The sequence below is a fragment of the Prionailurus viverrinus genome, chromosome C2, assembly GCF_022837055.1.
Source record: "Prionailurus viverrinus isolate Anna chromosome C2, UM_Priviv_1.0, whole genome shotgun sequence".
Taxonomy (NCBI): Eukaryota; Metazoa; Chordata; class Mammalia; order Carnivora; family Felidae; genus Prionailurus; species Prionailurus viverrinus.
Genome location: NC_062569.1, coordinates 27,142,478 through 27,159,386, shown reverse-complemented (window position 1 = coordinate 27,159,386; position 16,909 = coordinate 27,142,478). Strand labels below are relative to the sequence as shown.

The following is a 16,909-nucleotide window of genomic DNA, read 5'->3' as shown; positions in this document are numbered from 1 at the left end:
AGTGCAAAAAAGGGGTGGAGGGAGAAGAAAAAGACAACAACAAATATATCTCCGGACTTCTTTTATACCTTTGTAAATGATGATGTAATATTTTGGGCAACATAATAAAAGAATTAAAGGATAACAGAATAATGATGATTTACTTTATTATTACATCAACCTTGTAAGTGATCCCATCATCCTTCTGCATTCTTGTTTTACTGGTTTTTAGCACAAATGGAAATAATTATTACAATAATTGCTATTTCATTTGCTACAATGAAATAGCAAAATGTTTTAAGACATAGGAAAAATAAGGTCACTAATATCTTAGATTTATAAAAGTACAATGGACCCATATAATTATTACAAAATAGAATGAGTTTTATTCTATTAAAATATATTTTTTAATACTTTGTCCTTTGTAAGACTTTGAAGTAGGAATAAAAATCATGATTATATCAATCTTCACAAAGAGAACTGCTCAAAAAAATACTCAAAATCTAAAAATGAGTCCAACAGCTAATATGCTAATGTTTATTATCTCATCCTCATGCCCAATTTTAAATTTATTTCGTATTTAACCCATCTTTTTTATACAGATTTAAGCCAAGAGTTTCAAATTGTATTTTTGCCCCTTTTAAGAAAAAAATATACTCCTTCACCCCATCACAAATGTCTTTTAACTTCTTACTCCATCTACCTACTCCTTGTAATCCATTTGATTTTTTTTTTAATACATTGTTTTTGTTCTAATATTTGAACTATGACTTCCTATGCCTACCATAGAGCTATCATCTAGAATTTCTTTTCCTTATTAGGTACCTAGGTGAATTCCACTCTTACTTATATCCCATACATGATCATCTTCCTTTTTTTCATCTTTGTTTTGCTGGAATTCATACAGGATGGGGAAGGAATAAATTTTCTGATTACCTGCCTATTTATATTTGTAATAACTGGATCGATAATTTGGCTAGGCCTAGATTTACTGACTTAAATTCCTTTCCCCTCATACTTTGATAGCATTGCCCCCACTATTTTCTAATGTAATCCAACGTTACTATGGATGAAGGGTAGCTCTGTTCCCCTTGTGACCTGGCAAGGGTAGTATATCAACTATGTTGCCAGGCAACACTGCTTATGATAAAGGGATCTCCTGACTGATAAATTATCTATGGACTGGAAGAATTATAATTTATCTTAAAGAAGCCACTGCTTTGGGTTTCCAGACCGTAGGTGACTCTTACAACTGGACATGTTTCTTGCAAGCACCCTGGAAAGTATATGTTCCCAGAGATGTTGGCTCCTGTGGAATATGAAACAATTTAACCCAGGGTAGCCCCTGCACTCACAAGGCCATCCCAATCTTCTTGTACCTAAAGCTGAACTATTGCACAGACTCTCTCATAAGAGGCATGCCTTAAGTTGCCCTGCTGTTCAAGGCACAGGTGCCAGATAGGACATATGAAAGTCTTGTGCAATGAAATGTTTAATAGAGTCTAAAAAGACCCCTTGGTGGAAACTGCAGTTGCTAACAAGAAGTTTGATACCAGTCGAATTATCCTTCCTTTATAGACAACCTGACTGGTTTTCTTTAATTTCATATGATGTATCTAGTTTGGAGTTTTTTTCATCTTGTTTGGCATTTACAGAATCCATATAAACTATAAAGATTTCACGTCTTGCTTCAGAGACAAAAAATATTCATGTATCATTTCTTATATAATTTCTTCTTACCTCTTTTGAAACTCCTATTAGTTAGATTGGCATTTATTAAATTATTCTTCATCACTTTTATTTCATTCTCTGTTTCAGGCACTTTAGTCTATTTTTAGGGAACCCTTTTTAACTTTATATTACAGCCCTTAAATTGAATGTTTAATTTCAACAGTCAAAATCATAATTCCTAAAAACTTTTTTTCTCTGATCCTCTTCTACAGCAATCTGTATATTATAAATGCAGTTTGTTCACAAATCTCTGAAAATAAAAATGCTTTCCAGTTTTAATTTTTCTATTTCTTGAAATTTTCATTTTCCTCTGAGATTGTTTATTTAGTTTCTATTATTATGGTCTTTCTCTTTCATGCTGCTAGTTTTCAATTTGGCAGTCCTTAACTGTCTATTAATATATAAAATTGCAATATTGGGGGCACCTGGGTGGCTCAGTTGGTTAAGCATCTGACTCTTGGTTTCTGCTCAGTCATGATCGCCCAGTTTTTGTGGGATTGAGCCCCATGCCAGGTTCTGCACAGTGCAGAGCCTGATTGGGATTCTGTCTCCCTCTCTCTCTGCCTCATGTGTGCACTCTCGCTTTCCCTCTCTCTCAAAAATAAACATTTTTTTTAAATGTAATATTGGACAGATAACACCAGACATCTAGTGTGCATTTTCTCCACTGCTAGACACATGGTTTTCATTTTTCTAGAGTTTATTTCAATACATGCCTATTAGAGAAATTAAGAGAGAGAAAAAAGACTTCAATTTATAAATAAATGATTATTAGAACTTACCTTACACTAATTGTAAACATTTCCAGGATATCTTTTCCTAGTAACCAGCCAACCAACATGATGATACCTGGAAAAGAATCAAATAGCTATTTCTCCCTTTTATATAAAATCACATCAGTATAAATGGGATGCTGAGGGCAGTCAAAAAGTTCCATAACATAAAGGAGAAGGTATATCAGATCACAGTTACAAGATTTTAGAAAAATTCATTAAGAAGGGGAGATTAAAATTAATGCTGCTTAAAGATAATGTTATATATGTGAACATGCGTGCACATACACACACACACACACACACACACACACACACACACTTTACCTTCTGTTGCCACTGCTGCCACTCACCCCTTAAAGCAATAATATCTGAGAATTACCACTATAAGAAAACATTACCAGTATTGTCTCACAATAGGGAAAAAAAAGAAGGTAGCATAAGACAGATAGGTCCTCTATTTATTATCAGCTTTGCAAAAATAAACCTTGGAACTTTACTTCTCATCACTAAATATCTAGGCAATACATATAAAGTTTATACTGCAAACAAAGGAATACTTAGGACTTGGCTGAAAGAGTAATACATCTTACTTAAAATATCTAAAATTACATTATAACATTTAAAAATTAGCCGGGTGCCTGGGTGGCTCAGTGGGTTGAGCGTTAAGACTTGTTTCAGCTCGGGTCATGATCCCAAGGACATAGGATCAAGCCCTGTGTCCAGCTCCACGCTGAACGTGGACCCTGCTTAAGACTCTCTCTCTCTCTCTCTCTCTCTGCCCCTCTCCCCAACTTGTGAAAATTCTCTCTGAAATTAAAAAGGAAAAAAACTACTTTTATGGCATTTACAAATAAGAAATCAATTAACATGAACCAAAGAATATACTCTCTTGCTTTGACCTTTGCCTCTGAAAAGAAAGGGGGCAAGGAGTGCACCACTGGTTTTGTGAGAAAACACACACAGTATCATCACAGTTTTAATAAAGTATAACAAATTCAAGATTGTATTCTAGAGTAATATAAACATTTAAAAACAGGTTTTTCTTCTTTCTATAGCTACAGGGGCACACCTGGGTGGCTCAGTCAGTTAAGCATCTAACTTCAGCTCAGATCACAATCTCACGGTTCATGAGTTCAAGCCCCACATCAGAGTTTGTGCTGACAGCTCAGAACCTGGAGCCTGCTTCAGATGCTGTGTCTCCCTCTCTCTCAAAAATAAATAAACATTAAAAAATAAATAAATAGGGGCGCCTGGGTGGTGTAGTCGGTTAAGCGTCCGACTTCAGCCAGGTCACGATCTCGCGGTCCGTGAGTTCGAGCCCCGCGTCAGGCTCTGGGCTGATGGCTCAGAGCCTGGAGCCTGTTTCCGATTCTGTGTCTCCCTCTCTCTCTGCCCCTCCCCCGTTCATGCTCTGTCTCTCTCTGTCCCAAAAATAAATTAAAAACGTTGAAAAAAATAATAAATAAATAAATAAATAATCCAGACTATGATTCTCTAACATTCTATCCCAAACACTATCCTGACAAATTATGTCCAATGAACTATACCAGAAGTCAGCAAACCATAATCTGTGGGCCTCCTGAAGACTTTTGCAAATAAAGTTTGTTGGAACACAGTTATATCTATTTGTTTAGGTACTATCTATGATAGCTTCCCTGCTGATGGCTGAGTTGAATATTTCCAACAAAGAATATCCAAAATACTTTGGTATGGACCAAAGGCTAAAATATGTACTACTGGGCCTTGTACTCCCCCACCCCCCAAAAAATCTGTTGACCTCTGTTTTGACCTTGACCCTTATCCTATTCCATATACTATCCTAGCAACAAAAATTAGGTCCTATGTATTAAATTAAAACCAGGTAATGATAAAGTTGAAAGATTTTATCACTAAAAGTGAGGTGGTTTCATGGTACAATGTTAACATAAACTGAGATTTAATTGGCTAAATGCCCTAACAGTTACCAAATTCCCTATAAATTCTAGAAAATAAATAGCAATAATCAAATTAAGGGAGCTATGACAATATACACACCAGTTAAAAAAGAGGAATGAAATACCTTCCCATCTTCTACTTTATGATATAGACAGACGGATCAATAGAATATTTAAAAAATTATTTAACTGAAACTGTGTAACGCAAATCTATTTTAATTTAGAACTGCATTATTGATTTTGAAATTTTAAGCTAGCAAAAATAATTAAAATAACATCATGGAAAAACTAAAGAAAAGGAGAAAAGACTCCAAAACTTATTCAAGTATTTAATATATGATAAAGATGTCATTTCAGGGGTGCCTGGGTGGCTCAGTCGGTTAAGTGGCCGACTTCGGCTCAGGTCATGATCTCGCGGTCCATGAGTTCAAGCCCCGCGTCAGGCTCTGTGCTGACAGCTCAGAGCCTGGAGCCTGTTTCAGATTCTGTGTCTCCCTCTCTCTGACCCTCCCCCGTTCATGCTCTGTCTCTCTCTGTCTCAAAAATAAATAAACGTTAAAAAAAAAAAATGTCATTTCAACTGAGTGAATAAAACAATGGACTATAGAGTGCATGGTGGCTCAGTCGGTTAAGTATCTGACTATTAATTTCAGCTCAGGTCATGAACTCAGAGTTTGGGAAATCAAGTCCCATGTCAGGCTCTGTGCTAACAGTGCAGAGCCTGCTTGGAATTATCTCTCTTTCTCTGCCCCTCCCTGTGCTTGTGCTCTCTTTTGTTCTCAAAATAAATAAATAAACTTTAAAAAAAACATGTTAAAAATAGAATGAACTAGAGAATTAATGGTATTGGGATAATTAACTTTTGAGTAAAAATGTTATAACTCTACCTTAAGTTCTTTTGTTTTTTTTTTAATGTTTATTTATTTTTGAGAGAGACAGAAAGAAAGCACATGAGCAGGGAAGGATCTGAAGTGAGCTCTGTGCTGACAGCAGCAAGCCCAATGTGGGGCTTAAACTCACAAACCATGAGATCATGACTTGAGCCCTGAAAATCAGGTGCTCAACCGACTGAGCCACCCAGGCGCCCCCACCTTAAGTCTGATACTAAAATAAATTCTAAATAGTAAAATAAAGTGTCAAAAATAAAAACTAAGCTGTAGACTGATGTTTAAGTAAATATGCTTATAAAGATAAACACTCTTCACAATATGGGGTTAGGAAAGCTTCTATGAATAAACCAGAAACTGTAACTGCAGAGATTATCAACAGGACATTGCTATCACAATCTCAGGACAATATATTTCAATCACATCTCCCTCCTTCATAACCAAGTTTACTATATTTATCCCTCAAAGGGAATTTAAAAAGTGGGGGAAATAAACTTAACAAAAGGGATGGCTATCCAAATTATACAAAGAGCTGTTACTGATCTAAGACCCAAGCCACAAGAGAAGAAGGGACAAAATAAATAGATTGGAAGGTCATAAAATAAAAAGGACCAACACACATATGACAACTGTTCAGTTTCTCTATAATGAGTTGTGAAATAAAATAATGAGAAGCCTTTTATTCATCTGTTAATGACAACAAAGTTAGCAAGAGCGCTGGAAGAGGAACACCTTTACCTTGCTGATGAAAGATACTATTTAGCAATATGAAACAAAAGCCTTCAAAACGTGCCAAAAATTGAAAAATTACATGCATATTCTTTGCCCCCAAAATTTTACTTCTAAGAATTTTTTTCCCACATAATGAAATACTATACAACCATCTATTTCATGACATCTATATAAAGAGCATCTACTTAATGGCAAGATGTTTATGAAGAAAATATGAAACGAAAAAGGAATAGTAGTCCATAAAACATTACTATCAATTTGTTGAAAACCAGGAAGACAAATAAATAATAAAATGTTTATAGAAATGCTATATGATTACGGGAATTACATGAAGTTCTAATTTATCTTTTCAGAAAAGGACAATGGCTGGGGGCTAGTTTTATAATTTTTAAAAAGTAGTAGTAAATTAGGGGCGCCTGGGTCGCTCAGTCAGTTAAGTGTCTGACTTCGGCTCAAGTCATGATCTCGTGATTCGTGAGTTTGGGCCCGTGTCAGGCTCTGTGCTGACACCTCAGAGCCTGGAGCCTGCTTCAGATTCTGTGTCTCCGTCTCTCTCTGCCCCTCCCTGACTCGCACTCTGTCTGTTTCTCTCTCAAAAATAAATACACATTAAAAAAAATTTTTTTTTTAGTAAACTAAAAACCAATTAAATGAATAAACAAATCTATCTAAACTCCCCCTTCCCCTTAAAAATAAAAATAAATAAATAAATAAAAATAAACCCTAAGTAAATACATGAGATATACATACTCACTCTTCTCTTACCTATTATACCAAAGGAGTAGAAGGAAAGTTGTTTTCCTAAGAGGTCCATGCTCTTCTGCAGAGGGGTTTTTGGTGCCTTGACAAATTGGAGAAGAGTTTACCACAATTAGCTAAATTTAGGAATATATACTATGTGCCAGGGACTCTAAGTGCTTGACATACCCAGGTTAGTTCTTAACATACCCATAACATACACACCTCTCCCTTAAAGATAAGTCTCATCCCCTTCAATGAGGAAACTGAGGCTGAGACTTTTAAAAGCCTGTTTAAGGTCCATGTTCCCTATGCCTATTTTTGAGAAGGAATCTATTCTCCCTATCAGCTTCTCCAGGACTTCATTACCATCAGCTGCCCCTCACTTTTCCAATCTTCTCCCTTCTGTATCCACAAACAAGCTTGTAATCCAAGTCTTTTTATCCAGTTGGCTCCCTGATCTGCTAACTCCCTTCTCTAGCAGTCCCCTCAGTGCCAAGCTCCTTGGAATGGTTTTATACACGGCATCATGTACTGGAATCTTGGCAGGTTACCTGAGAAATCCAGATGATTTGGGGAGAATATGACATTTGTAGAATGCAACTTCTTTTTCATATGTAAGAAAGTATTTTAAATGAGAGAACTCATCTTCAATATTCTTAAACAAGAATATCTTCCATGTTATTTTACTTTATAATCTTTTTTTCCCCATTACTTGGAATTAAATAAAGTTGGGAATTTTGGTAGAAGACAAATATGCCATTTAGTAACCATTAAAATTAATATGATAAGGTCAATTTTAAAAAAGAATAGGCCCTATAAATAATTGGCTATAAACCTTTTTCTCCTATAAACAATGAATAAATATAAAAATGTTTTAGAACATTAACAATGTCAACTAAAGCTCCAATTATGTTTTTAAGCACAGACAACTGAGTGATATTCTGAATAAAATACCACTTCAATAGTACATAAAATAACCCACCATTATTTTCTTTTCGTTTACTTACAATGGAGAATTTCAGATTTGAAATTAAACATCATTAACAAAGAACTTACTTCTTCTGCTTGCATCATTTTAAAAACCTCTCCAAATTCAGAATTTTCTCCAGTTCCAATGACAATACCCTAAAGAGAAAAACAGGAAAATACATTATATTCATATGTTATCACCTCTCTCAAGCAAAGTAACAAAAACCCTTCATTCCCTTTCTCCAAAACTTTGCCCACAGTCAAGATGACTAACATACATATCCAAGGTTCCCTTAGCAAATTAACTTTGTGATATGACTATAGATCATTAGTATTTATGCCTTACTATACAAACCTTGGCCCAATTCTGAGGCCCATTCTTTGTCTATATTAATATTTCTGAAATTCAAAACTGTCTTATCCTTGAGAGACATTCAATGTAGCTTCTCTTTCCCCCTCAAATGCTACTGGATCATGCCTTTTACATTTGTGAAATGTTAGAATCCAGTAGGTGAATGATATGTAGTTGGAATATTATATCCAGTACCATATCGACTAAATTAAAATTTTAACTAGTAATGAACATATCCATGATTCACTGTTTCTATCGAAAACAAAAAAAAGAACAGATACCGAGGACTATACTTTTAAAGGCTTCATTATCTGGCAAATGGCAGAAATATGGACATAGTCTACCTCAGGGACATAGTTTCTCTTTAGTATCAAAAATAGATGCTATGGGTTAGGTTCAATTCTGCCATTTCTTTGTCATATATCTTTTTTAACTTCATTTATTTTTGAGAAAGAGACAGCACACACATGCAAGCAGGGTAGGGACAGAGAAAGAGAGAAAAAGAGAGAGAATCCTAAGCAGGCTCTGCACTGTCAGCACTAAGCCCAATCCTGAGCCGAAATCAAGAGTCAGACACTTAAACGACTGAGCCACCCAGTTCCCCTTATATATATTTTTTCATGTTTACTTATTTTGAGACAGAGAGAAAGAGAGCACAAGCGCACATGCAGGTCAGAGAGGGGCCGAGAGAGAGAGAGAGAGAGAGAGAGAAAGAAAGAGAGAGAGAGAGAGAGAGAGAGAGAGAGAGAGAGAGAGAGAGAATCCCAAGCAGGCTCTGTGCCCAACGCAGAGCCCAACATGGAGCTTGATCCCATGAGCCATGAGATCATGTCCTGAGCCAAAATCAAGAGTCTGACGCTCAACCGACTAAGCCACCCAGAGCCCCTCTTTGTCACGTATTTTTAAAATAGCCACATAAAATTAGCCACATCGAACTAAAAAAAAGGTTGAAAACAAAGGAGTTGCTATTTTCAAAACAAGAGAAAAAAAATTACCTTAGCTTTGCCACATCTGACCAGTGTTCCCATGAAGGCAATGTTACTTCTTGATGCAAGATCTCCATTAGTTGCAGCTGGCTGAGGAGCTGTCACCTTAGAACAAGGTGTTGTCTCTCCTGTCAAGCTGGACTCATCAATGGAAAGATCCACAGCCTTGGAAAACATAAAGCATCCCATTAAGTTCAAGAATGAAGACTCTCTGGGCTCCATTCAATATCTAAAGAGTTTGTAACCATCACTTCTTCCTCAAATATCCCCTTTCTTAATAATCACCCAAATCTTTTATTATATCCATTACTCTAAGAAGACCACAATAAGTAGAACCATATTTAAAATATGAAGTAAACTTGGGCCGCCTGGGTGGCTCAGTCAGTTAAGCATCCAACTCTTGATTTCGGCTTAGGTCATGATCCCATGGTTTGTAGGATCAAGCGCCTCATCAGGCTCTGTGCTGACAGTGTGGAACCCGCGAGAATCTCTCTCTCCACCTCTCCCCTGCTCACACACTCTCTCTTGAAATAAATAAACATTTAAAAAAATAAATAAAGAGGCACCTGGGTGGCTTAGTTAAGCGTCCGACTTCAGCTCAGGTCATGATCTCATGGTTCATGAGTTCAAGCCCCGCATCAGGCTCTGTGCTGACTGATGCCTCAGAGCCTGGAGCCTGCTTTGTATTCTGTGTCTCCCTCTCTCTCTCTGTCTCTGCCCTCCCCTGCTCATGCTCTGTCTCTTTCTCTCAAAAATAAACATTTTAAAAAATATATTAAAAATAATATTAAATACAAAATAAATATTAAAAAATAAATTAAAAAAAATAAAAATACAATACAAAGTGAAGTCAACAAAATCCGACATGCAAAGTAGAATGCTATGAGACAAGATTAGCCTAAATTTCAAAATAGAACCAGAGAAAAGGAAACATTAGCTGAGACATAATCTTTACCTAGAGAAAACAACTTTCACAATAAAATGTTATTACTTCCTAATTTTGCCATCCCCTGAAGTTCTGAAAATGTATTTGGCAGGTTAAAAACAGGTATCCAGAAAGAGAAATATGAATAAAAGGTATATAATGTACTGAGAAAGAAATAATTTCATCATTTTGGGTTCAATTTTCATGAAATTCTGCTTTCTATATATGCATCCTTACATTGATCCCAAACGTACATCAGCAAAAATAAAAAACATATGTTTCCATGCAAATCATGAACATGGTATTATCTTCCAACTGTGCAAAAAGAATCAATTCTGAGGGTTTCATTCCTAAGACAGTTTCAACTCCTAACAATTAAGTTTTCACCTACCTTAGCATGCCAAAAAAAAAAAAAAAATCATTTTACATGTGGAAAACACTGCAGATATTACCTGGCTTTGTTTCTAAAAGTATGACCCACAGAACAATAGTTCCAAGGATGTGAAAAGACACTGAGTATAATGTGACAGACGGAGGACTGATAGACACACACACACACACACACACACACACACAGTAGAGGTACTAAAGTCAAATATGTTTGGAAATACTGAGTTGAGTTAAACAGCTTCCTCTACTTAGGCAGTGCTTCTTTAAACCTTCACTAGATTAGTGTGAATCACCTCAATTAGAATACAGATACAACAGGAGTTGTCAAAGTGTGGTCCCAGCAGGACCAGCATCACCAGCATCATCTATATCTACCTCCTCAGAACTTTTTAGAAATTCACTACCCTCCTCCCAAAAAAAGAAAAGAAATTCACTATCCTACTTCAAATGCGTAGGTGGGGAGGGTGAACCTAAAAGACTGTATTTACAAGCCCTCCAGATGATTCTGAGGCACACTCAACTTTGAGAATCAATGGAATACTATTTCACAAATTTCTTTGACCCATTTTATTCCAGAAGCTCTTATTCTAGGGTCTTTAGGACACTTTGAGAAACTAGGACCTAGTTCATGATTTTACTCATTTTACATGTTAATTCACTCACCGAACAAACATTTATTGACTACCTTAACTATGTACCAGGCACTGAGCTAGACCCTGGAAAATAAACAAGATAAGGAAATGAACCCAAAGCAGTTAAATAACTGTGCATTCCTGCTGCTATTATAAACTGACCTGGTGTTCTCAATCAGGTCTCTTGATTGGCAGTCCACATTATATACAAAATACTCTAAATCCTGCTAGGGGAGAGGTACGAGTGTGGAAATAATCTCATCTTTTCTTTTTTTAGTTTTAATTATTTTTTTAACATTTATTTATTTTTGAGACAGAGAGAGAGCATGAACAGGGAAGGGTCAGAGAAAGAGGGAGACGCAGAATCTGAAACAGGCTCCAGGCTCTGAGCTGTCAGCACAGAGCCCGACGCGGGGCTCGAACCCACGCACCGCGAGATCATGACCTGAGCTGAAGCCGGACACTTAACCAACTGAGCCACCTAGGCGCCCCTCTTTTTTTAGTTTTAAATGTGAGTTTATTTTGAGAGACAGAGCCAGCATGAGTGGGAGAGGGGAGAGAATCCCACACTGCCAGCCCAGAGCCCAACGCAGGGCTTGAACCCATGAACTCTGAGATCATGACCTGGGTTGAAATCAAGAGTCGGTCACTTAGCCAACTGAGCCACGCAGGTGCCCCTAAAGCTCTTCTTTTTAAATGGTTCATTTATCCATGAGCATAAATATCTCACAAAAAAAATATATTAAAAATCAATTCATATCATATCATATCAATTCCCATCTATACAACAATACAGTATTTTAATTTGATCAATGTCATTGATCCATTCACTTAACAAATATTTATTAATGCCAGGTCCTGTACTATATCACACACAGAGCGAATCAGCAGTAAACAAAACTAAGTTCCTACCCTCCCCTCTTATTCCAATGGGAAAGTGATCTAAAAATAAACTAACAAGGGTATGTAATATAATACCTGGTAGTGAGGAAAAAATGCATAAGGATAGAAAGTAACATTTTAGATAAAGGAGAGAACCTCTCTCAAAAGTAAACAACTCTTCTGCAGAGACACAATTGACCTGAGGGCCCCAAAGGTGGGCCACAATCAGGATGAAAGTATTCTAGGCAAAGAAAGCAAAAAGTACAAAGACTATGGGGGTAGGAACATGCCTGGTATGTTCATGCCCTAGGCAGACATATAACTTTACAAATATAATCAAGAGTTTACAGATTAGATCATGAAGTTGAAAAATGTTCAGAATGACAATATACTGTACCCCACAATTTCAAGGAAACTAAACTATGTTATCTCTGGAAGGTTAGTACCATGTAAATGTTATAAAGCACAGATCACCAATCCTTGAGTCTTTAAAAAGCTTCCCTTTTTCTATAATTATGTATGCAAAGACAGGCCAGGTAAATCTGGGTTCATTACCTCAACCCAACTACAGAGTAAAAAAAAAATCCATCATGTTCAAAGGCAAAGGAATTTTTCTTTATTACAGGAACATATCTATTTGACTTTTCTTTCCAAGTTAGACTTAGGACTGTATAATTTTCCACACTAATAAATTCCATTACCAAAGTAAGAAGAAAAGTTTAGGTTGTTCTTCAAAGATGATGCTAGTACTAAAAACAGTTGACATTTCATTGCTTACTATCTGCAAGGCGTTTTGCTAACATACATATACTAAGTTTTCTATTAACAACCACTAGCTAGTAACAATCCAATGAGGCAGGACTGTGATTTTCATTCCCTCTATTTTACAGACACTTTGAAAGGTTAAGTAAGTCACCCAACATCTCCACCCAACCTGTGGAGACAAAACCCAAACACTGAAAGATCAACTCCAAATTCTTATTAATTATTTAGAGAATCAATTGCAATCAATTTGCAATTAACTATTTAGAGAATCTCCCTAGTTTTGTAACTACTTCTAGAAGACATTAAGAAAGATATATTTAGGGGCGTGTGGGTGGCTCAGTCGGTTAAGTGGCCGACTTCGGCTCAGGTCGTGATCTCACGGTCTGTGAGTTCGAGCCCTGCATCGGGCTCTGTGCTGACAGCTCAGAGCCTGGAGCCTGTTTCAGATTCTGTGTCTCCTTCTCTCTGACCCTCCTCCGTTCATGCTCTGTCTCTCTCTGTCTCAAAAATAAATAAACGTTAAAAAAATTTAAAAAAAAAGAAAATATGTATTTAAAAATTATATATTTTTCTGAATTACAAGTCAACAAAAAAATTTATTTCATTTAGCAAGCTCCTCTTTAATGCTTGTTATAAAAATCAAAACTGCATGTCATCTTCTGAGCTCTTAATTAAAAATGAGACCTGCTAATATTGAAAACATTACATTGGGGTACAAGTGTATCAGCACTCCTGTATCCCTTGGGTAATGGATAAAGAAATTGTGGTTTATATACACAATGGAATACTGCTTAGCAATAAGAAAGAATGAAATATGGCCTTCTGTAGAAACATGGATGGAACTGGAGAGTGTTATGCTAAGTGAAATAAGTCATACAGAGAAAGAGAGATACCATAAGTTTTCACTCTTATGTGGATCCTGAGAAACTTAATAGAAGACCATGGGGGAGGGGAAGAGGAAAAAAAAAGAAAAAGTTAGAGAGGGAGAGAGCCAAACCAACCATAAGAGACTCTTAAAAACTGAGAATAAACTGAGAGTTGATGGGGGGGGGGGGGAGGGGGGGGTTGGAGGGAGGGGAAAGTGGGTGATGGGCATTGAGGAGGGCACCTGTTGGGATGAGCACTGGGTGTTGTATGGAAACCAATGTGACAATAAATTTCATATTAAAAAACAAAACAAAACAAAACAAAAACATTACAGAACTCCTTCTCTCTGAGAAAGGCAAAATTAGTATTTTCTCATTGAAGACTTTCTACTTTAAACAAAAATCTTAAATATGGATGAATACTAAACATTTGGTGGTTGTCTATCAAAACAAATAATATGAAAATAATCTGACTCTTTTAAAAAGAGAATAAATGGGGCGCCTGGGTGGCTCAGTCGGTTAAGCGGCCAACTTCGGCTCAGGTCATGATCTCACAGTCTGTGAGTTTGAGTCCCGCGTCAGGCTCTGTGCTGACAGCTCAGAGCCTGGAGCCTGCTTCAGATTCTGTGTCTCCCTCTCTCTCTGACCCTCCCTCGTTCATGCTCTGTCTCTCTCTGTCTCAAAAATAAATAAACATTAAAAAAAAATTTTTTTAAATAAATAAATAAAAAGAGAATAAATGCATAGCTTTATTGGCTGTCAGTGGCCTAGCTCTTCAGTGTCAGCCTTAGCAGTTTAATAACCATCCAACCAAAAATAGGAATTTTTGTTCAAATCAGGTTTTTCTATGAAAAAGATACCATTTTTAGCAGAATAGCAATCAGCTCTGTCTAGTGAGAAAAAAAGAGCTTTAGATCTTTATTTTATATATATATATATTTAATATATAATTATAAATCTGTAAAACTCAAATCAAGAATATATTATTGATGGGGTACCTGGCTGGCTCAGTCAATAGAGCATGTGACTCTTGACTTCAGGGTCACAAGTTCAAGCCCCACATTGGGCATAGAGCTTACTTAAAAAAAAAAAAGAATATTGATAAAAATTAGTCCAAATCATATAATGTAGCTAACTGCACAGATCTCAACTGTCTGTTGAGTAAGGGTATATTTTTTAATTTATTTATTTGTTTGATTGTTTAATCTCTACACCCAGCATGGGGCTCAAAACCCAAGACCCAGAGATCAAGAGTAACATAGTCTTCCAACTAAGCCAGCCAGGCCACCCAGAGTAAGAATATTTTCTAAGTTACAACTTATTTTCTCTTAATGATGATTACAAGAATTTCTGCAGGAAGTCAGTTTTGAGGGAGTGAGGGGAAGGAAGTCATACCTAAGAAGGTGGTATTTAATGAATTAGGCCAGCCTATCACAGTTTAACAGTCATAGTTTAATTCATCCAGAAGACAGATATTAGAGTCATTTATCCATTGCATTTATGAGGAAAGATAAAGGTAAGATAAAATGAAATCAATGAACCAGCCAGCTCCATGCCTTCTACCCAAAAGTTTAAACATTAAACCTTCAGAAGAGCTGTTCATAAATAGGGAAGCTGATTATGTTTCACTTTCTCTTTATTATTCTTCAGGTACTTTACTGGTGTGAATAAGACACAGCACAGTTCAAAAGTCAGAATATAAATAAGAATCTAGATGCATACATAATCTACAATCTGAATATTTAACACCTATAGAATAAAAATGGTTGGAAAAACTTCACAGGACTATTCCTACAAAACATTAGGCAGAAAGAAACTAGATGCCAAAGTCAGTAAGTTTTCCTGAAAAGCAAAAAATTTTTTGCTTTTCAGGAAAATTTAAAACTGCTTAAAAAATTACACTTAATATGAAAAATTGGCAGCTACATGTAAGTTCTTAAACTAAAGAATGGCTTAGCGTACTGTATGCCGCTAAATCAATTACCTCTCTAGTCTAGAATGAAAAGCAAATCAAAAATGGATTTCTTTCCCCAGAAAAGAATTCCAAATTATCCATCTGGCAGCTACCTGACAATGACAAAATATCTTACTTTTAGTCTCAAAAATTAAGATTCCTATTACTATTTATTCAAATGAAGGAAAATGTAATTAAAACGTTTTCATGAGTTCTAGCTTATTAAACATCAAAGCCTAACCAGTTGAAGTAAGTAGGAAAGAAGTGACTCCATTTTAGAAAGGCTCCATCTCTGCTGTTTTTCTGTTAGGCCTCACTTACTCATGTTCTGAATTCTGTCTCTGAATCAGGAAAAGAAACTATGTTCCCACTGCAAGGGGGAAGTAGGAAAATTAATCATTCTCTGAATTTTGTCCCAGGCCACAAACACCTAACAACATCCAAGAAGTGTCAGATCCTGAACACGTTCCAGGACACTAGCTTTGAACAAACCTCAGATGATTCTGGCATCAACACTCCCACCTTCAGTAACTTATGGTATAACAACTATTGTTCATCTGACATTGGCCTTTGATTAGACCCTACCCTGGATTTCTGAAGGAACATGTACCCTAGATCTCTTTCCAATATAAACCCCTAACCCCCCAAAATGCTGAGACTCATTCTCCTTTCCAAGTCTCCCAGACACTCCCTCTGCTATTCTCTATCACTCACACTCTTCAATAAACTCTGTTTTCACTTTCTCCAACTCACATTTGATTTCTATCCTGCATGAAGCCAAGGACCCTCTTGGCTGGTCCTGTGAGAGCCTCCCCTGGGTTAAAAACACCTACATGAAATGGATTTTATCCCATGGTAAATATTTACACGAATTGTTAACTTTCTGACTTAAGTGCATATATTCAATTTGACCAAGTTGCCAATAACTTCAACACCAGTATTCAGTTAACAATGATTTCTAGGATATTTCTCTAAGACAATGAAAAGAAACCAAATTTCAAAAAGGGATCTACTTTTGCAACAGTCCTTTCTTACCAGTGTGAAATGACAATCTTAAAACAAAGAGACTAAATCTCATTTCAAACCCTCCCATGCTGTATTTTTAAATTCTAGTGACTTAAAGAGAAAAAAGTTTTCAACGTTTTAAACATAAACAGCATTCCTCAGTTCACACTGCTTTTTAACCAATGATCTATCAAACAACAAAACACTAAGCATAGCTCAAGCTTATACAATCTAACAGAACCAACACTCCCAGTGCTCTACGCATGGAGAAGTTCAGAAATATACTACTATAGAAATAGACCTCCTTTCCAAAGCCAAAATGAGTGATTACATCAGTTTTTAGTAAACAGGAATGTCTAAATACCACAAATACAGAATAACCTACTCAATTTCTTTTGATGGC

General features: G+C 36.3%; 1 protein-coding gene across 4 annotated transcripts in view; it reads right to left on the bottom strand.

Annotated features, from left to right (window-relative positions):
• Positions 1 to 16,909, bottom strand: part of ATP2C1 (ATPase secretory pathway Ca2+ transporting 1) — a 139,261-nt gene that overhangs the window by 52,760 nt on the left and 69,592 nt on the right. For all 4 annotated transcript variants that reach the window (XM_047875526.1, XM_047875527.1, XM_047875525.1 and 1 more), the window contains 4 exons: positions 9,097 to 9,252; positions 7,837 to 7,905; positions 6,805 to 6,880; positions 2,493 to 2,559 (listed from right to left, as the gene is read on the bottom strand). In XM_047875526.1, the coding sequence (XP_047731482.1) occupies positions 2,493 to 2,559; positions 6,805 to 6,880; positions 7,837 to 7,905; positions 9,097 to 9,252 (368 nt within the window). The remainder of the gene's footprint in view (positions 1 to 2,492; positions 2,560 to 6,804; positions 6,881 to 7,836; positions 7,906 to 9,096; positions 9,253 to 16,909) is intronic.